Source organism: Tachyglossus aculeatus, chromosome 16 (assembly GCF_015852505.1).
Source record: "Tachyglossus aculeatus isolate mTacAcu1 chromosome 16, mTacAcu1.pri, whole genome shotgun sequence".
NCBI lineage: Eukaryota > Metazoa > Chordata > Mammalia > Monotremata > Tachyglossidae > Tachyglossus > Tachyglossus aculeatus.
The window spans coordinates 1,191,878-1,216,343 of record NC_052081.1 but is presented as its reverse complement, the minus strand read 5'-3'; the positions used below and the strand labels follow the sequence as shown (position 1 = coordinate 1,216,343).

Here is a 24,466-nt window from a genome sequence, read left to right as displayed (position 1 = left end):
GACGACCTCGTAACAGCCCCAGCGCTTGGAACAGTGGTTGGCCCCTAGTGAGCGCTAAACAGATATCAATCAATCAATCAATCAATCAATCAATCGTATTTATCGAGCGCTTACTGTGTGCAGAGCACTGTACTAAGCGCTTGGGAAGTACAAGACGGCAACATATAGAGACAGTCCCCACCCAACAGTGGGCTCACAGTCTAAAAGGGATAATAATGATGGCATTTGTTAAGCGCTTACTATGTGCAAAAGCACTGTTCTAAGCGCTGGGGAGGTTCCAAGGTGATCAGGCTGTCCCACGGTAGGGGGGGGGGGGCTCCCAGTCTTCATCCCATCCCAAGACTTCTCCCAGTCTTGGCCCTGCTGAGAGCTCACCTCCTCCAGGAGGCCTTCCCAGACTGAGCCCCTTCTTTCCTCTCCCCCTCGTCCCCCTCTCCATCCCCCCGTCTTACCTCCTTCCCTTCCCCACAGCACCTGTATATATGTATCTACGGTTGTACATATTTATTACTCTATTTATTTATTTATTTTACTTGTACATTTCTATCCTACCTATTTTATTTTGTTGGTATGTTTGGTTCGGTTCTCTGTCTCCCCCTTCTAGACTGGGAGCCCACTGTTGGGTAGGGACTGTCTCTATGTGATGCCAATTTGTACTTCCCAAGCGCTTAGTACAGTGCTCTGCACATCGTAAGCGCTCGATAAATACGATTGATTGATCGATTGATGGATCCCCATTTTCCAGATCCAGAGAAGTGAAGTGACCTGCCCGAAGTCACACAGCTGACAGTTGGCGGGGGCGGGATTTGAACGCATGACCTCTGACTCCAAAGCATCATCATTCTTCTTCTTCTTCTTCTTCTTCTTCTCCTCCCGCCGCCCCCAAAGGCCCCCCGCTTCCTCCCCCAAATCCGGGCTGCTTTTCCGGGCCGTGAAATCCGAGGCTGTGGGTGGGCCCGGGTGGGCCTGGCTCCGCCCCCCCAAAACACACCCGCCCCCCCTTCCTCCTCCTCCTCCTCCTCCTCCTCCTCCTCCCTGGTAGCCGGGACCAGACAGAGCCACCGCTGCGCCCCACGGCTCGGCCCCCCGGGCCCACCCGGAGATGCCCGGAGCCCCTCCCGGCCCCAGCACCCGCCCCTGACTCGAGGCGCCCCCGGCCCCCCGTTTTGGGGACCCCCGGGACCTCCCCCCCCCCCATGTCCCCTATGGCCAGCCCGCTGCTGCTCGGCGGCTGCTGCTGCTACGTCCTGGTGGTGGCCTGGTGCTGGGGGTCGGCGCCCCCGCCCACCTGGCCCCCCGACGGACCCCCGGAGGAGGAGTCGCCGCCGCTGCAGAACGAGGCGGACAATCAGGAGAACGTCCTCTCCCAGGTCGGTGGCTGGGCTCACCCCTCTCGCCCTTAAAAGAATAATGATGGCATCAATCAATCAATATCAATCATATTTATTGAGCGGTTACTATGTGCAGAGCACTGGACTAAGCGCTTGGGAAGTCCAAGTTGGCAACATAGAGAGACGGTCCCTACCCAACATTGGGCGCACAGTCTAAAAGCATCAGCGCTTAGAACAGTGCTTGGCACATCGTAAGCGCTTCATAAATGCCCTTATGATTATTATTATTTATGAAGCGCTTACTATGTGCCAAGCACTGCTCTAAGCACGGGGGAGGTTACAAGGTGATCGGGTTGGCCCACGGGGGGCTCACAGTCTTCATCCCCATTTTCCAGATGAGAGAACTGAGGCCCAGAGAAGTGAAGCCCACTGTTGGGTAGGGACTGGCTCTATATGTTGCCAACTTGTACTTCCCAAGCGCTTAGTACAGTGCTCTGCACACAGTAAGCGCTCAATAAATACAATTGATTGATTGATTGAGCCCACCCCTTTTAGACTGTGAGCCCACTGTTGGGTAGGGACTGTCTCTATATGTTGCCAACTTGTACTTCCCGAGCGCTTAGTACAGTGCTCTGCACACAGTAAGCACTCAATAAATACGATTGATTGATTGATTGATTGATTGAAGTGACTTGCCCAAATTCACACAGCTGGCACTTGGCGGGGCTGGGTTTTGAACCCATGATCTCTGACTCCAAAGCCCGGGCTTTTTCCGCTGAGCCAGGATGCTTCTCTAAAATGACGATGGTATTGGTTAAGCGCTTACCCTGTGCCAGGCGCTGAACTAAGTGCTGGGATGGACACAGGCAAATCCCTCCTTAAGTGTCCCTCCAACTCCCCTCACCCCCCCTTTGGGCACTCCTCCCCTGACTCCTCCCACACCCCAGACCTGCACGGCCAGGACTGGGGTACACTGCCTGAGGTCTCCCTCCCCGAGGCCTGAGTTCTAGGGAAGTTGGGGATCCCGGTGGGAAACTAGGCCCCCACGGTCCTGGAGGGACGGCTGGCTGGACCGTCCGACCCCCGGACAGGTGAGGGCACAGGCCGCTCTCCACACTCCATGAACAGGTTACTGGGATTTCCAGGCCTTGGGGCCTGGGGTGGGGAAGGGGCAGCAGGGGCTGATGGAGGGACAGACCCCTAGACCTTGGCTGCATCACCCTCTCCGGAAGAACCCGTGCCCGCCCCTCTCCCCGGCCCAAATTCTGCATCGTGGCCAAGGGGAAAAGGGCAGGTCGAATGGATGCTTTCCAGAGATAATCCGCTGACCCTGTGTCTGTGCGCCTCTGTTCTGCCCGTCTGTGTGTGTGTCTGTGGCTGGGGGGACCAGCTGCTGGGGGACTACGACAAGGTGAAGGCCGTTTCCGAGGGGGCAGACTGCCGCTGTAAGTGTGTGGTGCGGCCGCTGGACCGCAGCGCCTGCCAGAGGATGAGCCAAGGCGCGCCGCGGACCGAAGACACCTACACCGTAGAGACCATCACCTCTGGCCCCGCTTGCAAGTGTGCCTGCGTCGCACCCCCTTCCGCCCTCAACCCCTGCGAGGGGGACTTCCGCCTCAAGAAGCTGCGGGAGGCCGACGGCCGGGACCTCAAGGTACCGGCTGCTGTCCCCGTGGCCACCCAGGGCGGGAAACCAAGTCAGAGTTGGGGGATGGCAGCGCGGAGGTTCACAGTCGGGCCCAGAGGGGTTGCTTAGCTATAGGGGGAGCCGGGTGGGCGACAGAATGGGGTTGTCTTGGGGTCAGGGCCCACCCAGGGAGGAAGCGGATTGGGTGGTCAGTTTTCACTGGCTAGACCGCTGTCCCCATCCCATCGTATCTATGCTGCCGGTGAGGCAAGTCCGGGTCCCATCCCCTTGCCCCAGATGACTCTGAAGAGAAGAGGGTACCCAGTCCGATGGGGGCCCCACCTTGGGAATGTTCCCGGGGACCGGCCGTGGACCCCTGCCAGACCTCAGCCCCGATCCCCTTGGTGGGGACAAGTCTGAGTCCACCAGCAGTTCGCTGGACTGTTCCTGCTGATCAGGACCGGAACGATCTTTCTACAGCCGCTTGTCTGGGCCCCGGGATTTTTTGTTCTCCCCTGGTCCCTCGACAACAACCCCTACCCCCTCGCTCCCCCGAGGAGACGGCTCTCTGCTCCCACTCCTACGCCCCTTGGACTCTCCTGGTTGGCCTCTGAATATCTGGGGTTGGCTGGCTTCAACCCTCCTTGGCTTTGCCTGACTCACCTCCCCAGGGGGGTTTGCTGGCTCCTCTCTCTTCCTCCATCCCTCCCTGCCCCTCCCGTCGGCTGACCAGCTGGCGCTGGGCGCCTGCTCTGAACCCAGGTGTGGAGCTCCTCAGCCCACATGGCCAGCCAGCCGGAGGGCCCGTTCCAGCCTCATATTTCACATACGGAAACACACAAACTCTCAAATCACCCCAGGGGAGGAAAACACTTTCTCGTGTGAGCGGCTGCAGCAGGTGCCAGGGTGTGCCGGGGTGTGCCAGCGGCACGCCGGCCAGCCAGGACTTCGGGGTGGGGGCTCCGCCGCCGGATTTGGCATCCCCCGGGCGGGCCTGCGGGGAGCAACGGGTCCGTGTCTCGGACCCTTCCTTCCGGCGTGATGACGAAAGTGCGGTCTTCTCTCCCCAGCTTTCCACGGTCATTGATCTGCTGGAGGGGGCATTCTACGGGCTGGACCTCCTGAAGCTGCACTCGGTCACGTCGAAACTGGTGGGGCGGGTGGAGAGACTGGAGGAGGTAAGGCAGATCCCGGCCTTCCGTGCTGACCGTGGCCCACTTGGGCCTCTCCTTCCTGGCCGGGGGAAGTGTATCCCGGTGAGCCCTCCGGCAGGGCAAGGATGTGGGGGAGGGAGTGCTTGACTGGTAGTGTGAGCCAGAAGGTCCTCAGCTTCTGGAAGAACCAACTCAGACAATCAACCAACCGATAGCGTTCCTGCTATGTGCAGAGCACCAGAGGGAGTATGTTAGTAGACCCACTGTCTGCCCACAGGAAATTTACAATCTACCTATGTACAGAGCACTGTATTAAGCACTTGGGACCAGACTACTGCCCTCTGCCCATCCGAATCCTCTTCCTCCCCACGAAGCGTCCCGGGATACTACCTCCAGAAAACCCCCAGGCCTCTGCAGTTTGGGGAGGAGCAAGCAGAGAATGAGAGGAGTGGGAGGAGAAGGAGTGAGAGGAGCAGGAGGAGGAAAGAGAGGAGCAGGAGAAAGAGGAGAAGGAGTGGGAGGAAGAGGAGGAGCGGGGAGGAGTGAGCCCTCGACCCTGGCTCAGGATGCACTACTTGTCAAAGGGCTGATGCTGCTTTTAAAGCACCGGTGAGGCCAGGCCTGTTACCTCCGGGGAGTTGGGGGGGGGCCGGTCAAAGGGGGTCAGTCAGTCTCAAACTCAGCCACTGCCCAGGCAAATTCCCCCACTTGCTCAGACCCAAAGACCTGAGCAGCAGAGAGACCGGCAAGGAGTTGAGATGGTCTTGGCTGCGTCGAAACGTGCTAATGTGGACCTGGTGGCTTGGAGGGGGAGGAGGAGGAGAAGGAGGAGGAGGAGGAGCATGACCCTGTCGGAGGAGAGCCACGTGCTAAGTTGAAATCCAGACGTCTGGGCTTGTGCCGCTGGGTTTCCCTGTGCTGATGGAGAAGGCAGGGCTGCTGGGAATGGAAACAGACTTGTCGGTCCAGCAAACGTTACAGGCCTTGAGGAGCGGCCACTGCCCACGGGTCTCCCCGGGCGGTGGGGTCTGTGTGAGTTGGGGGAGGGCCCCACGGAAACCGGCAAGCGGAGGGGTCAGCTGGTGGGGTGGGGGATAGTCTGGTCAAGAGAGCACAGGAAATATCATCTTGGGGTCAGGGAGTCTGTGCGCGCGTGTGCGTGTACTTGGTGCGGGGAGGTGATGGCCCCTGCCAGACGGAGCCGACAGCAAGGCATCCAAGGTTGAAGCCGAGCCTGGATTTATGACGGGTCTCTGCTCCTGCCCCCGCTCCACCCACACTGATGGAAAACCCATTGCTGCCGCCCTTCCCCGTCCCCCGACTGCGAGCGCCTGAGGGTTGCTGCCACGGGAAGAGAACGGGCAGGCGGATCAGCTGCGGCCTGATGTTTTGTCTCCTGGGGGTCCGCCAGCAGGGCCAGCCTAGGCTAGGCCCACCGTCCACCCGGATCAGGACTGGCTCCACGGGGTAGCTAGGTGGGGGCGGGGAAGGGGGTCCCGGTTAGGGTCGGGCCGCTCAACCTCCCAAGAGTGACCCCGCGGCAGGGAGAGAGAGAGGACACAACCAGCCGGAGCCATGGATGTGATTCCCCAGAGCCTGCTGAGCAGCTGAAACTTTGCTGAGCTCTGCCCGGTCCTAGCAGCCGGGCCGGCTCTCTGACCCGTGAGGGCCCCCAGCCCAGACCCTCCCCTTCCCCAAGCAGCTGTTTCTTCTCCGCCAGCATTTGGGGGGCCCGGGGGGCGGGTACAGCAGGAGAAGCTTAGAGCCACCTTCCTGGGAGATGGCTTAGTGGCGAGGCTTAGTGGATAGATCCCGGGCTTAGGAGTCAGAAGGATTTGGGTTCTAATCCCAGCTCTGCCACACGTCTGCTATGTGACCTTAGACAAGTCACTTCACTTCTCTGTGCCTCAGTGACCTCACCTATAAAATGGGGATGAAGACTGTGAGCCCCTCGTGGGACAACCTGATTACCTTGTTTCTACCTCAGCACTTAGAACAGTGCTTGGCAAATACCAAATACCATTACCAAATACCATTATTATTATTATTACAGGGACTGTGCCCAACCTGATTAACTTGTATCTACCCCAGGACATAGAATGCCTGGCACATAGCAAGCACTTAACAAGAACCATAATTGCTATTATTATTAGATGGAGGAGAGGGGCAGCATGGGAAGAGCAAGGAAACCCTGGGGACGGACAGGGAAGGTCCCCGAAAATGAGTGGAAGAGAGGTTTTCTGGAAGGAAAGCGGATGGGCGAGTGTCAGCGCCAACCGCAGATGGAGCTGGGGGCCAGCGTCCCTGGGTAGAGATGGGGATTCTGGGGAACAACAAGGAAGGAGAAGGTTTGTCTGGGCCAGGGTCTGGGGGTAATAAAGGGAATTCTGGAAAGCAGTGACGGAATGGGATGTGTCCGGGCCAGAATGTGGAAGCCGGGCAGCCCTCCCGCACCCACTGCCCACAGCTGCCAGCTCAGTGGGATCCCGGATCTCTGCGAACAGCTGGCTCATTCTGACTCTTCCCTGGCCCCCTGGCAGGTGCAGAGGACAGGTGTCAGCTGGCGCGGCCCGCCCGGAGCCAGGGGAATGATTCTCTGATGTCTGGGGCTGTCGGCCTGAAGGGTCACATCTGTTGGCCAGGGGAGTGGCCAGCAGATGGATTTCAACTTGCTCTGCAAAGATGGGAACGGAGTGGGCTCGGCTCGGCTCTGTTCCCCCCCCAGATCTCCTTGTCCGACTCCCCAGGGGTACCGCAGCCCGGGCACCCTCTTCGCCCTGCACTCCCCACCTGGGCTCCTCAGTGCACAGGTCACAGTGGTGTCCTCACCCTCTCTGTGCCTGCACCTCGGCGCTCTGCCCACTCATATCCGCGTAAACACATTGGGTCAGCGTACCCTAGCGAGAAGCAACTTAGCCAAGGGTATAGAGAACAGGACGGGGAGTTAGGGGACTTAGGTTCTAATCTCGATGCTGCTACTTTCCTTCTCTGTGACTTGGAGTAGGTCACAACTTCTCTGTGCCTCAGTAGCCTCCTTTGTAAAATAAGAATTAAATATCTGATCTCCCTTTCCTTTAATAATAATGGCATTTATTAAGCACTAACTATGTGAAAAGCACTGTTCTAAGCGCTGGGGAGGTTACAAGATGATCAGGTTGTCCCACGGGGGGCTCACAGTCTTAATCCCCATTTTACAATCAATCAATCAATCAATCAATCGATCGTATTTATTGAGCGCTTACTATGTGCAGAGTACTGTACTAAGCGCTTGGGAAGTACAAATTGGCATCACATAGAGACAGTCCCTACCCAACAGTGGGCTCACAGTCTAAAAGGGGGAGACAGAGAACAGAACCAAACATACCAACAAAATAAAATAAGTAGGATAGAAATGTACAAGTAAAATAAATAAATAAATAAATAAATAGAGTAATAAATATGTACAACCATATATACATATATACAGGTGCTGTGGGGAAGGGAAGGAGGTAAGATGGGGGGATGGAGAGGGGGACGAGGGGGAGAGGAAAGAAGGGGTAACAGATGAGGTAACTGAAGCACAGAGAAGTGACTTGCCCAAAGTCACACAGCTGACAATTGGCTGGGCCAGGATTTGAACCCATGACCTCTGACTCCAAAGCCCGGGCTCTTTCCACTGAGCCACGCTGCTTCCTTTAGACTGTGGGCCCCGTGTGGGACAGAGACTGTTTCCGACTTGATTATCCTGTATCTATCCCAATGCTCAGTACAGTGTTTGGCACATAATCAGAGCTTAACAAATACTACAATTATTATTATCATTATTGAGAGCCTTCTCAATATCCAGTTGATTCTGCTGTCTCAGCCAGTCCACCAAGAACCGGACAACCCCAACTTCCTGGCTCACTCAGCTTCAGCATGCGTGAAGTCCCCGTAACCTCTACAGCCTGTTATCACAAATAGCCCCACATCAGTGGACTGGCAGATAATAATAATAATAATAATAGTATTTGTTAAGTGCTTAACTATGTGCCAGGCACTGTACTAAGCGCTGGAATAATAATGATTTGTTAAGCGCTTACTATGTGCCAAGCACTGGGGTAGATACCAGGAAATCAGGCTGTCCCACGTGGGGCTCACAGTCCTAATCCCCACTTTACAGATGAGGTAACTGAGGCACAGGGAAGTTAAGTGACTTGCCCAGAGTCACACAGTTGATAAGTGGCAGAGTCGGGATTAGAACCCATGACCTCTGACTCCCAAGCCCGGGCTCTTTCCACTGAGCCTATCACACAAAAGGGTGATGGTGGGAGCACAGAGTGGCATACTTAACCGCTGTCTCAAGCCAGCTGGTCAATCAATCAATCAATCAATCAATCAATCGTATTTATTGAGCGCTTACTATGTGCAGAGCACTGTACTAAGCGCTTGGGAAGTACAAATTGGCAACACATTGGTCGACTCCTTGCACTCAAAGGCAGTAGATAGGAGAAGATGGCAGCATCTTCATCTCCATCGGGGGAGACTGTTGGGACTCTGTGAAGGGGTCAAGCAGCCAAGGGAACAGATGAACCTTAAATACTTGGATTTTTCTAGACCTCTGGCAAGGTGCCATACAGAAGGTTTTGGAAAACTGGGTAATTGTGGTTTGGGAGGGAAGTCCCCCGAGGGCAGGGATTGTGGCTTCTTCCTCTATTCTCCCAAGTGCTCAGCACCCAGTAGATTGTAAGCTTGAGGGCAGCAGGGATTTCGTCTACTGCGCTCTCCCAAGGGTCTAGTTTAGTACGCCGCACATCATTGGCACTCAATCAATACTACTGATTGACCATCATCATCATCATCATCAATCGTATTTATTGAGCGCTTACTGTGTGCAGAGCACTGTACTAAGTGCTTGGGAAGTACAAGTTGGCAACATATAGAGACGGTCCCTACCCAACAGCGGGCTCACAGTCTAAAAGGGGGAGACAGAGAACAAAACCAAACATACTAACAAAATAAAATAAATAGAATAGATATGTACAAGTAAAATAAATAAATAGAGTAATAAATATGTACAAACATATATACAGGTGCTGTGGGGAAGGGAAGGAGGTAAGATGGGGGGGATGGAGAGGGGGACGAGGAGAAGAGGAAGGAAGGGGCTCAGTCTGGGAAGGCCTCCTGGAGGAGATGAGCTCTCAGTAGGGCCTTGAAGGGAGGAAGAGAGCTAGCTTGGCGGGTGGGCAGAGGGAGGGCAGACCAATTGTCATGAGCAGAAAATGGGCAAATGAGTGGAGAGAAGAAACAATAGCATCCCCCTATAATGTGGGGGGGACAGGGTGGGCAGAGTCTCTCTGTCCCGACTGGCCAGGCATTGGTACCCAGACTCTTGAGAGAATGGGACTCCTCCCGCACCCCGATCGGGGGCATGGTCAATTCCGGGAGCCGAGTGGGAGGTAAGAGCCTACCCCATCGGCTGCTTGTGAGGCCCCACGCAAAACTTGGGACTGCTGAAATCTTGATCGACGGGAAGTGCGAGTGACCCCAAAAAAGCTTCTTTCCTCCTTTCTAGAAGGGAGGCCCAAACTAGTCCCAGTTCCTGGGTCCCTGTGGTTCCAGCTCCGCCTTGCTAGGTTCAACTTCCTCCATTCGCACTCCCACCCAACTCATTCATTCATGCATTCGTTCAGTCGTATTTATTGAGCGCTTACAGTGTGCAGAGCACTGTACTAAGCACTTGGAAAGTACAATTCAGCAATAAAGAGAGACAATTCCTGCCCACACCAGGCTTACAGTTTTACAGTCTAGAGCTCATTGACACCTCCTCCCCCGGGCCGCCCAGGGACTTCACTAGTCACATATGGGATTCCAGTCTACCTGGGAATGTTGTCCCGATTACTGACCTGTCCGTGGCAATTGCTCCCCTCATGTGAGCATCTGATCGGTTCCAGTTTAAGGTGGCCCAGGTCCCGACAAACAGCCTGAGCATCGCTACTGGGATAACTCCTCTCCAGTGGCCCAGAGAGCCCCGGGCTATGCTGCATTCATTCATGAATTTATTCAATCATATTTATTGACCGCTTACTCTAAAATAATAATAATAATAATGATGGCATTTATTAAGCGCTTACTATGTGCAAAGCACTGTTCTAAGTGCTAGGGAGGTTACAAGGTGATCAGGTTGTCCCACGGGGGGCTGACAGTCTTAATCCCCATTTTACAGATGAGGCAACTGAGGCCCAGAGAAGTTGTGACTTGCCCAAAGTCACACAGCTGACAAGCGGTGGAGTCGGGATTTGAACCCATGACCTCTGACTCCAAAACCCATGCTCTTCGCAAAGCACGCACTGTTCTAAGCATTTGGGAGAGTACATTAAACCAATAAAACAGACACATTCCCTGCCCACAGTGAGCTTACAGTCTAGAGGGACAGACATCAATATCAATAAATTACAGCTATGTACATAATTGCTGTGGGGCTGGGACAGGGAATGAAGAAAGGGAGCAAGTCAGGGCGACGCAGAGGGGAGTGGGAGAAGAGGAGAGGAGGGCTTAGTCAGGGAAGGCCTCTTGGAGATGTGCCTTCGATAAGACTTTGAAGGTGGGGAGAGTCTTTTAGACTGTTGGGTAGGGACTGTCTCTATATGTTGCCAATTTGTACTTCCCAAGCGCTTAGTACAGTACTCTGCACATAGTAAGCGCTCAATTAATATGATTGATGATGATGATGATTACCTGTCAGATATGAGGAGGGAGAGCGTTCCAGGCTAGAGGCAGGACATGGGTGAGAGGCTGATAGGGAGACGGATGGAGGTGCAGGGACTTAGACCCTTGTTAACACACACATGCATGTACACACTCCACCCCCGCCACCCTCCACAGACATACCGATTCAGACACATGCATACACATATCCATTGTCCAGGGGCAGCAGAGTTGTTGAGGGCTGAAATCTCCCACCCCCTGCTCCCTCCGCTCCCCTCTGCTCCTGATCCCTGCCCTCTGTCCCATGCCCACCAGCACTGCTGCCCTGATCTCCTCTGACTGTGACAGAATCCATTCATTCAATCGTATTTATGGAGCTCTTACTGTGTTCAAAGCACTGTTCTACGCTCTTGGGAAGTCCAATTCAGCAACAAATTGAGACACTCCCTGCCCTGCAACGGGTTCACAGTCTAGAAGTGGGATCCTTCTGCCTGTGGGCCCACAGAGGACCGAGGTGGAGTCTTGGCAATACTCAGACCCAGAGGTGGGCAGTGAGTTTAGCTCTTGGCACTGACAACGTCTTCCGGGCTTCCAGGTGGGTTGGGGGTGACTTCACCGTTATACTGTACTCTCCCAAATGCGTATTACAGTGCCCTGTACGATTGAATTGAACTGAATCGACCCCACCCCCCGCAACTCCAAAAACCTGACCAAGTCTCCAAAACTTAGGAAGTGTCCAAAAACCTGACCAAGGAGAACGAGCGGCTGAGCGAGAACACGGGGAAAGTCCCAGACGCGACCCCGACCGGGCCCGACCGGACCGGGGCCAACTGCTCTGCCGACGTGACCGGGGACATGCCAGACATCCGGGCTGCCTTGCAGAGAGATGCCGCCGCGGCCTACGCTCCCCTCGAGGTACGGTGGGTGCTCAGGCCCTGCTTTCATGGCCAAGGCCAACGGTTTGGTGTGGGCAGGCCTGCCCACTGTCTGCCAAGGACGGTCCCCGGGGATCTTCAAGCAGGCAATGGACAGCTGGGGTGCTGCCCTGCTTAGAGGATTGGTCTCGCCCCCTCACTTCCACAGTAGATGAAGGGGGAATGGCCCCATCACCCCAAATGCCAGCCACCCGCCAAGGAGGTGATGTTTCAACCCTCTGGAATGCTTAGTATAGTGCTCTGCACATAGTAAGCACTCAATAAATACCACTGATTGAACTCTGTCGGGATGGGGAGACACACGCTATCCTCCTGGTCTCCTCCTCCATGGGCTTCTACCCCACAGTGGACAGAGAGAGACCCAGAAAGGGCTTGAATCCCGGGGATTTATCTCGAGGAAAGTGGGTGGGGGAAAGCAGAGGGAAAAAAGGAGCAGGAGATGGGCAGGGCCAGCTGCTCCCAGTTTCAACCAAGGCCCAGTCCAGACCTGGTTTGGCCCAGACCTGTCACCAGGCCAGGCTGGGCAGGTCTTGGAGGGCAGCAAGACCTGTTGATCTGCTCAAGACTATGTCCGACACAGCTTCTGCTGCCGCTGCTCCCAGCTCCAACTCCATTTTCTGCTCCCCACTTCCCGTTCCTCGCTCTACCACTTCCTCTCGACTGCTTGGCCCGTCCTCCATCTTATAGGCGCCCCCTCAATCCCTTCCCTGTGGGATAAGTATGCCATAACCCAAATTAGAAAAATAAGTAATCCGACCTTATTTTTAATGGTATTTATTGAGCACTTACTATGGGCCAGGCACCATACTAAATGCTGGGGTGGATACAAGCTAATCCAGTTGGATACAGTCCCTGTCCCACGTGGGGCTCACAGATTTAATCCCCATTTTATAGATGAGGGAACTGTGGCCCAGAGAATAATAATAATAATGATGGCATTTGTTAAGCACTTACTATGTGCAAAGCACTGTTCTAGGTGCTGGAGGGGGATACAAGGTGAGCAGGTTGTCCAACGTGGGGCTCACAGTCTTAAACCCCATTTTACAGATGAGGTAACTGAGGCTCAGAGAAGTTATGTGACTTGCCCAAAGTCACACAGCAGACATGTGGCAGAGCCGGGATTAGAACCCATGACCTCTGACTCCCAAGCCCGGGCTCTTTCCACTGAGCCATGCTGCTTCCCAGAGAAATGAAGTGACTTCATCATCATCAATCGTATTTATTGAACGCTTACTGTGTGCAGAGCACTGTACTAAGTACTTGGGAAGTACAAGTTGGCAACATATAGGGACAGTCCCTACCCAACAGTGGGCTCACAGTCTAAAAGACTTGCCCAAGTTCACACAGCGGACAAGTGGCGGAGCTGAGATGAGAACTCCAGGTCCTTCCGACTCCCAGGCCTGGGCTCTATCCCTTAGGCTATGCTAAGGGCACCCTCAACAGCACAAATTTCCTGCCCTCAAGGGGCCCACAGTTGAATGGACATCCAACTTCCTAAATGGCTACAAGCCGTGGGCTCTCCCCAGGTACCTCGCGGGACCTCTTGGACTGTGGGACCCAACGGGCCGCAAATAGCAGCGCACCCGGGGAGGGGAAGGAAGGCAAGGCTGCCCACTGAGCCCCAGCACCACAAGCTGTTCCTGGGATGTGGCTCTGAGCCTCCCCGGACCACTGGGCCCATCCATCACCACGCCGGGCTCCTCCTCGCCCGCCGCCGATTGTCCGAACCTTCCCACGGGCCAGACGATCTCGGCCGCCAGTGGCCCCGGTGGGCTGGCCCTAGAGGGCCGCTCCCCGTCATCTCTGAAGGAGAGCAGGAGCCGGCCGAGGGTTTCTGGAGAGCCGGCAGCAAACCAAATCCCACACACCAAACCCAAATTCCTGCTTTCCCCTTGCTCAGCAAAACTGAATCTCCCCTCTTCAACCCCCACATCCATCATCCCGCTGAAGTAAGCACAATCCAGCCGGAACCGGGAACGGCGTGGTGGGGCGGGGGGCAACCCTCCCTCCTCACCCCTTCCTCTCTGAGGTCGGAGGAGAGGGGGGCAAGGGTCAGGGAAGGGGCGGGCCCTGGCGAGACCATCAGCAGCGTTTCCTTAAGGTGAGCGGGCTGAAGGAGGCGGTCCCGGGTGTGCCTAGAGAGGGAAGAGGAGGGGTTCAGACGCTTGCCAGGGAAAGGGCAGGCCCCATTTAGCTGGATGGGAAACCTAGCCGGGTGGGCTGCCAGCTGGGGCAGGGACAGACCTGGATCCTCCCGACTCCGGGGACATGTCGGTTTGATGCCAAAGATGCAGGGTGGAGGGTGGCGTGAGGGAGGGGGCTGATTGGCTCCCTGGCCATGGATGCTCCTTGGGTCCCTCTGCCTGGCCCTGCAGGACAGGACACCAGTAAGGCTCAGTACCTACCGATGACTGGTTGATTGATTGGGCTCGGGGGTAGGAACAAATTCCCCACCCCCACCATTCCTCACCTCTTCCCCTCCGCCGTCCACCCCTTCTTTCGGCCATCAACCCCTTTCTCTCCACCAACCGCCTCTCCTTTCCCCCATCCATCCATCCCTTCCCTCCTCAGTCCACCTCTCCCCTCCATCGTCCACCCCTTCCCTACTGGTGTCCACCACTCCCCTCTTCTGTCCAACCCACCCCACGCCACCGCCCTCTGACGTAACATCTGCTCCGGCCTCCCACAGGGGCAGTACGAGGAGCGGTTTCTTCAGGATGAAACGGTCTCCCAGCAGGTCAACGCCATCGATCCCCCGCAGCCGCACCCCCCGTCTCCCTCCGAGTCGGAGACCCCCCGGCGGGCCCTGACCCGGCAGATTCACCTGCGGAGCCGGCCGGCGTCCCAGCCCACGGTCATCCGGGGAGTCACTTACTATAAGGCCAAGGTCCCAGAGGAGGACAACGACATCGAGGAGCGGGGTCAGTGGGAGGACCGGGGGGTTGGGGGAGCGGGTTGTCAACCAGAGCCGATAGGGCACCATGGGCCACTGGGTCAGTGGGGAGGCAGGTCTCTTCTCTCCACCTGCTGCCCTGTTCTTCTCTTGGCAGCAGGGCGCACACTCCTAAGCATATGTCCTCGCACATGCCTGTGTTCATGTCTTTGCCCGGCTTAACAATAATAGTAATAATTATGGTATTCGTTAAGTCCTTACTATGTTCCAGGCACTCTACTAAGTGCTGGGGTGGATACAAGCAAATCAGGCTGGACATAGTCCCTGTCCCACATGGGGCTCACACTCTTTATCCCCATTTTACAGTTGAGGTAACTGAGGCACAGAGAAGTGAAGTGATTCGCCCAAGGTCACACAGCAGACAAGTGGCGGAGCCAGAATTAGAACCCAGGTCTTCCGACTCCGAGGCCTGTGCTCTATCTACTAGGCCACATTGCATCTTAGTCACCCCTGCCCCGCTGCCCCAAAGTGAGGCTGGAGAGGGGACAGAGAAGGCAGTTCAGGAGGTTAGGGGTGGCATCTTTTCCATAGAGACAGTGGCGAAGGGGCCCGGGCTCTGCGGTAGGAGAGGCACAGGCTGAGCCAGGATGGGGTTGGACTTTATAGAATCAAATGGAGCACAGAGAGGAAGAACACAGAATTGCCATTCCCTAAATCTTCCGGTGAGAAGCAGCATGGTGTACGAGAAGCAGTGTGTCATAGTGGAGGGAGCCCAGGCCTGGGAATCAGAAGGTCATGGGTTCTAATCCCAGCCCTGTCCCTTGTCTGCTATGTGGCCTTAGGCAAGTCATCTCACTTCTCTGAACCTCAGTCACCTCATCTGTAAAATGGTGATTGAGACTGTGAGCCCCACGTGGGACAGGGACTGTGTCCAACCCGATTTGCTTGTATCCAGCCCAGCACTTAACAATAATAATAATAATTATGGTATTTGTATGGTGCCTGGAACATAGTAAGTGCTTAACACATACCACAATTATTATTACTATTATCTGTCAATTAGTCCTTTTTATTGAGCGCTGACTTTGTGCAGGCCCCTGTACTAAGCCCTTGGGAGGATACAATAGAGTTGGCAGACCCGATCCCCGCTCTCAAGGGGCTTACAATCTAGTGGGGAAACACTGGCAGGGAAGTCACGGAGGGAGAGGAGAGAGTCAGGGGTATGGGATGACCCATGCTGGGTCACCGTGGGAATGTCGGGGATGGAGAGAAGAGAGGCAGGGGCGTGAGATGGTTCATGCTGGGTCACTGGGGGGAGAGTCAGGGGTGGAGAAGGGAGAGTTGGGGGTGTTGGATGGCCCCAGCTGGGTCACTGGGAGGGTGTCGGTGGGGGTAGATGGTCCATCTGTAAGCATGCGAGTGGGTGCCCAGGGGGGCAAACAGAACTTGGTCTTTGCAAGTGTCCCAGTGGCCCTGTCGGGGCCAGGATTAAGATTGGGACCTAGTAAGAGCTCTGCTTGGGTCTTCTGGGTGGGCACTTTCCCTCGGGGCGGCTCCGGGGAGCCTGGCTGTGAGCCAAATGTCAGTGGTGAAGCAGCTGGCTGCACAAAGGGAAGACCCCCCAGCCTGTCTCCTGTGAATTCTGGCTTTCCCCTCTGGGACTTTGCCCTCAGACTCTTCTGTCTCTTTCCTCCAACCGTAATGGTGGCGACCACCTTCCCGTGCCCGGCGGCAGATGAGCTCTTCAGCGGAGACAACACGATAGACTTGTTGATCGAAGACCAGCTCCTGCGACACCGCCCGTCCGCCCGCCCCACCGGGAGTCCCGCGGCCATGGCGGAGGCCACCACTGATCGCACCCCGGGGACCCCAGGTGACGGTGGCACCCGGGCAGGGCCGGACTCGACGGCCCCGGCCTCCCTGCAGCCCTCAGTGGGAGCGAAGCCAAACTCCACCGCTTCCCCAGAGCAACTCGCCGGCTCGCCTGGGACCCGTGGTCCCGAAGCCGATGGGCCGGGAACGGCAGCGGCCCAGACCGCCACCCAGGAACCCCCGGGTACCGAGGTACCCAAGTTCCTCACCACCTTGCCCCCTCCCTCCACCACCGGCACGGGCAACCCAGCCTCCGTGGCCAACGACTCTGCAGCCACCGGGCCGGAGTCGCAGCCGGCAGAGGCCAGCCCCTCGGGGGCCCCCACACCGAGCGAGGATGAGGAGGACGAAGAGGAAGATATCAGGCACGTGATTGGTGAGTTGTCCCCACTCTGGGCCCCGTCGCTTGTGGGTGGGGTGGGAGCGGAGGTGGTGAGTGAGAATAATAATAATAATTATAATAGCGGTATTTGTTAAGCACTTACTATGTACCGGGCACTGTACTAAGCGCTGGGGTGGATACAAGCAAATCAGGTTTGACGGAGTTCTTGTCCCACATGGGGCTCACAGTCTCAGCCCCCATTTTACAGATGAAGTAACTGAGGCCCAGAGAAGCGAAATGACTTGCCCAAGGTCATACAGCGGACAAGCGGCGGAGCCGGGATTCGAACCCATGACCTTCTGATTCCCAGGCCCGGGCTCTATCCATTACGCCATGCCGCTTCTTGAGAAGGTCGGGGCGGTGGGGTGGAGGGGGTGGGGGTGTCTCTTGGCCAGGGGCCGGAACGACCTTTCAGGGGCAGGGTCGGGGGCAGAGTGATCCAATTGGATTGGCTCTACCCCAGCGCTCAGTACAGGCTGCTCCATCATGCTGGCGGCGAGGTTTTCAATCCACCGGTTGAACTTATTAAGCAGTTACTTTGTGCTCTCCTGAGGGCTTGGGAGAGAACAACAGAGTTGGGAGGCATGAGCTGTACCCACAAGGAGCTCACAATGTAGCGGCAGAGACAGACACCAAAATACATTTTGGGTAGAGGAAGCGGGAGTTGAGTTTAAAGGCATATACTTCAGCGCTCCGGCCAGGCCGGGGTGGGTATCCAACTGCTTAGATGATGCGGAAGAGCTGAAGCGGCAGCTGAGGGGAAAATAAGCAGGAAGGTGAAAGACTAATCAGGGAAGACCTTCTGGAGGAGATGGGCTTTGAAGACCAGAAAAGCAATTGTCTGTGGGATGTGAAAGGGGAGGAAATTCCAGGAGGGAGGGAAGGGTGCGAGCAATCGGCTGGCAGTGGGAGAGACGAAAGCCAGGCCCAGTGAGTGGGTTGGCTTGAGAGGATCAAAGTTCAAGCTGGGTGTTAGTGTGAAAGGGGCAAGGATAGGTAGTGGGGAGAAAGCCAAGGAAGGCATTTCCATTTCATATGGAGATGGACGGGCATCAGACGGAGGTTTCTGAGGAGTGGGCAGACGTGCCCAGATGACAGTTTAGAAAGATAATCCGGGCAGCAGTGAAGGGTGAGCTAGAGAGGGGCGAGACTGGAGCCAAGGAGGTCAGCAAGGAAGCTGAGTGGTGGTGGAGACGGAATATGATGAATGCTTGGACCGGCCCGGGAGCAATCTGGATGGTAAGGAAGATGTGGATTCTGATCGTGGCAGGGGAGGAAGAATGGCCAGGATTTGGTGACAGACTGAATATGTGGGTTGAAAGACAGGAATCAAGGACCGTACCAAGAGGAGTGGATGGGGGTGGTATCAGCTGGGATGGGGAGGAGAGGGTTTGGTTGGGAAGACAAGGAGTTCAAGTTCAGTTTGAGGTGTCAGCGGGACATTCGTGCGGAAATGCGCTGGAGGCAGGAAGAGATGCAAGACTACAGAAGAGGAGAGAGGTCGGAACTGGAGAAGCAGATTTAGGAGACATTCACACCTATAATCAATCAATTGCATTTTCTTGTTGTTATATTGGACTCTCACAAGAGCTTAGTACAGTGGTTTGCACAGAGTAAGCACTCAATAAATGTGATTGAATGAATGAATGAATGGAGTGCTTACTCTGAGCAGAGCACTGTACGAAGTGCTCGGGAGAGTACAATATAAGTGAGTGGATAGACATGTTCCCTGCCCATGACGAGCTTACAGGCCTACGGTGGAAGACAGAAGTTAATGTAAATAAATTACAGATATGTATGTAAATGCTGGGAGTCTGAGGGGGCGGTGAATAAAGGGTACAAATCCGAGCGCGAGGGTGATGCTGAAGGGAGTGGGAGAAGAGGAAATGTGGGCCTAGATGGAGACGTGCCTTCCATAAGGTTTTGAAGGTGGGGAGAGTGATCATCTGGCAGTGTGAAGACAAAGGGCATTCCAGGCCAGAGGCAGGACATGGGCGAGAGGTTGGCAGCGAAATGGACAAGATGGAGGTACAGTGAATAGGTTGGCATTAGAGGAGAGAAGTGCGTGGGCTGGGTTGTAATAGGAAATCAGGTAAGTAAGGTAGGAGGGGGCAAAGTGATTGCTTTAAAAGCCAATGGTAAGGAGTTTCTGTTTGACACCGAGGTGTATGTGCAACCACTGGAGATTCTTGAGGAGAGGGAAAACACGTACTGAAAATTTCTGTAGAAAAATGATCCAGGTGGCAGTGAAGTATGGACTGGAGTGGGGAGAGACAGGAGGCAAGAGGATGATGCAGTAATCAAGGGAGGATAGGATAAATGCTTGGATTAACATGCCAGCAGTTCAGATGGAGAGGAAAGGGTGGATTTTAGCGATGTCATGAAGGTTGAACTGAAAGAAACTGGTGATGGATTGAATAGTTGGGTCGAGTCGAGGATAACGCCAACATTGTGAGACAGGGAGATTGGTGATACCGCCTACAGTGACAGGAAAGTCGGGGGAGGACAGGGTTTGGGTGGGAAGATACTGAGTTCTGTTTTGGACGTGTTACGTTTGAGGCGTCAGTAGGACACCCAAGTAGAGATGTCCTGAAGGAAGGAGGAAATGCGAGACTGCAGAGAAGAGAGATCAGGGCTGGAGGTGAAGATTTGGGAATCATCCTCGTAGAGATGGTAGTTGAAGCCATGGGAGTAAATACGTTCTCCAAGGGAATGGGTGTAGGTGGAGAATAGAAGGGGGCCCAGAAATGAGTCCCTTGAGGGACTCTCACAGTTCGGGAGCAGGAGGCCCAGGAGGAGCCAACGAAAGAGACTGAGAATGAGGAGAGATAGAAGGAGATCTAGGAAAGGACGGTGTCAGTGAAGCCGAGGTTGGATAATGTTTTCAGGAGAAGGGGGCGGTGGAGAAGGAGCGGGCTTCCGGTGGCTCTGGGCCAGACAGGCCCCAAGTTTCCACCGTAACCTCGCGCGTTCTCTGTCTCTGTCCATCTGTCTGTCTCTTGTTCTCTCCGCTTGCTGGGGGTGGCCGGGGTTGCCGGCAACTCCCACTTGATTGTTCCGAACAATGAGCTCAGCTGCTGGGAATGAGCCCTGCGTGCGTGCGGCTCCTGTGGGGTCCTGTGGGGCCAGGGTGGCCCAACCCCCTTCCATCCCCGCCCCTAAACCACCCTGCCACGGCTCCGGAGCCAGTCCCTTTCCTAGCCCCACGCCCTTTCTGTCTCCGCCCCTAAACCACCACCCCCTGGGTCAGTGCCATCCCCCCAACACACACCACAAACACAAACTCTCTGTCTCTCTCCCTCTCTCCCTGATGGAGGTCCAATCGACCCCCGCCCGATGGAGGTCCAGTCCCAGGCCGGGTGCAGGTGGCCATCCTCTCATTTGGGTGGCTCGTCCCATGGTTCTCTTCAGCCCTGGCCAGGGTCAAAGGGTCCGGGGTTGCTCCGGGGGCCAAGTGAGTGAGTGGCGGGCACAGGCACACCTACGCACCCAGCCCGCGTGCACAACCCTGCAAGTGCACACCCACGCCCGCGCACCCGCAGGCCGCCTGAGCTCAGAGGAGAGGAATGCAGAACCCACAGACCGGCGGGGAAACATGCCGGAAAGCAGCCCCCGTGGCCGGGCTCGGCCAGGCCCGGAGCCACTAGCCCACAACCTTGTTCCCCTCCATCCAGCCTTCTGGGGGAGGGAGAGGGTCCCCCTACATTGCCCATCCACTGGCACCTCCTCCTGGCTGTTGCCAAGGGGGTGAAGCCTTCCCCCTGCCACCCACCCAACAACGATAGGGGGAGAGGAGGGGAAGAGGAGCATCTTTTGCTGCAGAGACATTGCCCAGAATCCTTGAACCCGTTGTCCTCTGGTCCTCTGAGGCACGAGGCCCGGTGGAGCCGGACTCGGACTCCGGCACTCGGCTCCTTGGGTGGAGAGCGGCTTGCCCAGACCTTCACTCAGTGCCCATCCAGCACGCTGCCCAGCTGGCCCCAACTCTGTTCTATTGTACTCTCCCAAGCACTTAGTACAGTGTTCTGCAGACTAAGTGCTCAATAAATATGATTGATAGGCACACTCCCCTTCAAGGGCCCCGGGGGACTGATCAGTGGGGGCCAGGGTCAGGGGAAAGAGAGAGAGGCAGGGGTTCTTGAGGGCAGCATGGATCCTGCATTCTACCCTCAAGGGCCAGCTCGTGGCCCCACTCAGAGAGCCGGCCCTCCCCCTTTCTGGCCCGGGACCCCACGTCCTGCGGCGTTCTGCCTCAGCTCTGGTGTCCAGAGCACAGAGGTCGGCCTTCCCTCTGACCACTCCCGCTACGGCAGGTCACCCCCACCAAGACGGGTGGACACGGTCAGGGATGGACAGGAATGGGGTCAGGGCAGAGAATGGCAGGGGAGGCTCTTCTCAGGGCACTGAGGCCGCTTGCTGCCAGGACAGAGATCGGCGGGAAGGTTGGATTGGTGGGCGAGGGAGGAGGGGACTCTGGCGCTCAGCCTCACCTGCCCAGAAGCCCGCTGAAGCCGCCCAGCTGACGGCATGTGTCGACGCCGACCCGGGCGCTGCCCAGCGAAGGCCCTCAAGGCCCGGCCCCACGGTTGGTCAGGACCGGCACTGAGTCTAACGTCACGGACTCCACCCCGCCAACGCTGTGTGCATCGTCCATCTTGTCCCGGGTGTTCCCCCCAGGGGCCTGACACCTCACCCGCCTCTGCCCATCCTCAGTCAGACCTCTCTCCTGGGGGCGGGGAGCACGTCTCAGGCCTCTGCAGGGGGAGAACCCCAGCAGTTCAACAGTAGTGGCTCTTTGCTCCAGTCCGGACTGTTTCTTGGTGTGACTGGCTGCTCTCTGACTTTTGTTCTGATTTCTGTTTGGGGGGCCCCACTGGGTGGGCCCAGGCTCAGACTCCGTTGCTGGGAGCTGGACCCTTGACCCATGAACTATCGATCCTGGCAAACAGGGTCCACTGCCATCCCCCTGCCCTGAGAACACCCAAGGCAGGTGCCCCCGAGGGGCGAGCGGGTCGGCCCGATCCTGCTACAGGGGTCGTCCGAGGCTGCGGGGCCTGAGCCTACACCGCAGAGGGCCCAGGTCCCTCACTCGTTGTCTCCGCTCACACTAACTGTCCACAGGTCGCTGCAAGGACACGCTGTCCACCATCACCGGCCCGACCACCCAGAACACCTATGGGCACAATGAGGGGGCGTGGATGAAGGACGCTCTGGCCCAGGATGAGCGCATTTACGTCACCAACAATTACGTCGGAAACACGTTGGTGGAGTTCCGGAACCTGGAGAGCTTCAAGCAGGGTACGGGGCTGTGCTGCCTGCGGCGGGCACCTGGCTGGGGCCGGTCCCCCTCCTTCCTCCCTTGCCTGCCCACCCTGTCCTCGGGGCCAGGAGAGCAGCGAGGTGCCACTCAGACACCTGCAGGTCCTGGAAGGTGGAGGAAGTTTGGGGACAAGTGGGGTGGGGGTCCGGGTCCCCAGACGGGAATGGCTGGGCCAGATGGACTTGTGACTTGAGCAGGTAGGACACTATGTAAGAACCTAAATCCCTCTGCAGCACCTGCCGCCCCCCCACCCCCCATGGCCGTCCCCGTCCAGCTCAGGACTCTGTCTCCAGCAATGGCCCCAAAATACTGGGAGGATCCGGGAGCTGGTGGCCCAGCTGGACACTCACCTCAAGGTCAAAAATGGCCCACCAACATGCCCGATTCTTCCCCTCTCCCTCCCTGACTCTTCCCCAGTGACCCAGCATGGACCGTCCCACATCCCTGACTCTCCCCAAGAGATCCGGCAAAGACCATCCCACACCCTGCTTCCCCCTCTCCCTCTCCGACTCTCCCCCAGTGATTGGCACAGACCCATCCGACACCCCCGACTCTCCCCTCTCCATCGCTGCCTCTCCCCCGGTGATCCAGTAATAATAATAATAATAATAGCATTTATTAAGCACTTACTTTGTGCAAAGCACTGTTCTAAGTGCTGGGGAGGTTACAAGATGATCAGGTTGTCCCACGGTGGTGGGGGCTCACAGTCTTCATCCCCATTTTACAAATGAGGGAACTGAGGCCCAGAGAAGTGAAGTGACTTGCCCAAAGTCACAAAGCTGACAATTGGCGGAGCCAGGATTTGAACCCATGACCTCTGGCTCCAAAGCCCGGGTTCTTTCCACTGAGCCACGCCGCTTCTCCGGTACAGCCCACCCAGCACTCCCGCCTCTCCCTCAGCGACCCAGCCTCGTCCATCCACCACTCCCGATTCATTCCCAAGGGACCCAGCCTGGTCGCTTGTCCACGGATCCACCCGTACCCGCGGGGACCCTGCTGACTGACAGCGTGTCTTTTCGCTTCCTCTCCCCGCAGGCCGCTGGAGCAACTCCTACAAGCTCCCCTACAACTGGGCCGGCACCGGCCACGTGGTCTACAACGGGGCCTTCTATTACAACCGGGCCTCCACCCGCAACATCATCAAGTACGACCTGAAACAACGCTACGTGGCGGCCTGGGCCATGCTGCACGACATGGCCTACGAGGAGGCCACACCCCGGCGGGGACAAGGCCACTCGGACGTAGACTTCGCCGTGGATGAGAACGGACTGTGGCTCGTCTACCCGGCCCTGGACGACGAGGGCTTTGGCCAGGAGGTCATCGTCCTGACCAAGCTCTACGCGGGCGATCTGTCCACGCACAAGGAGACCACGTGGCGCACGGGCCTGCGGCGGAACCTGTACGGCCACTGCTTCGTCATCTGCGGGGTGCTGTACGCCGTGGACAGCTATGACCAGCGCCAGGCCAACATCTCCTACGCCTTCGACACCCACACCAACACCCAGATGGCCCCGCGCCTGCTCTTCGAGAACCGCTACTCCTTCACCACCCAGATCGACTACAACCCCAAGGACCGGCTCCTCTACGCGTGGGACAATGGCCACCAGGTCAACTACCACGTCATCTTCGCCTACTGACCCCGCCGGGGTTGGCCCGGGGCCCTGGGCCCCCCTGCTCGGGCAGGCTGGGTGCCTTGAATTAAAAAAACCATGGAAAAAGGAGAAAAGATAGTATTAATAATAGTATGATTTTGTACAAACGGATTGTAGATCAATCCACCCACATGCTGGTCTCTGCCTCCCTCCCACGGTTCCCCCCGGCCCCCTCCCCTCTCCCCAAACCGGACAAAGGAGATTTCCTAGGCCCTGCAGGAGATGGGAGGGAGCAGAGGGAGGACAGGGTCACACTCCCCCCACTTCCCCTTTAACCACGAAAACTGAACATTGTATTGGACCGGCAAAAAAAATGCCACACAGGAAAATGCCTTTTTTAACAAAAAGAAATAAAACAGAATGAAAAATGGACTTTGTGCTGAGCTCGGACCCGAGAGACTCCGTCCAGCTGACTGTAGCACTAAGGGTCACGGGTCGGGCAGATGAGGGATGGCGGGGGGATGTGGGATGGGATCTGCCCTATGCCCTGGGAAGCGCCAACCCCACCTCCGGGAGCCCGGGTCACCCTGACTACGCTGGATGGTTCCTGCAGGAGGACAGTGGTCCCTTGTGTGGAAGAATGGAACAAGAGGGCCCTGTTCTCCGGCCCCCCGTTTCCTCTCCCTCAGCCCAC

At 56.6% G+C, this 24,466-nt stretch overlaps 1 protein-coding gene across 1 annotated transcript; it reads left to right on the top strand.

Moving 5' to 3' along the window:
- The first annotated feature begins 1,205 nt into the window (after window positions 1-1,205).
- Window positions 1,206-24,196, top strand: OLFML2B (olfactomedin like 2B). The gene is made up of 8 exons (XM_038757792.1): window positions 1,206-1,370; window positions 2,722-2,985; window positions 4,029-4,136; window positions 11,508-11,693; window positions 14,403-14,634; window positions 16,342-16,854; window positions 21,982-22,158; window positions 23,216-24,196. The coding sequence occupies exons 1-8, from the start codon at window positions 1,206-1,208 to the stop codon at window positions 23,815-23,817; spliced, it is 2,247 nt and encodes a 748-aa protein (XP_038613720.1). The 3' UTR covers window positions 23,818-24,196.
- The last annotated feature ends 270 nt before the right edge of the window (window positions 24,197-24,466 follow it).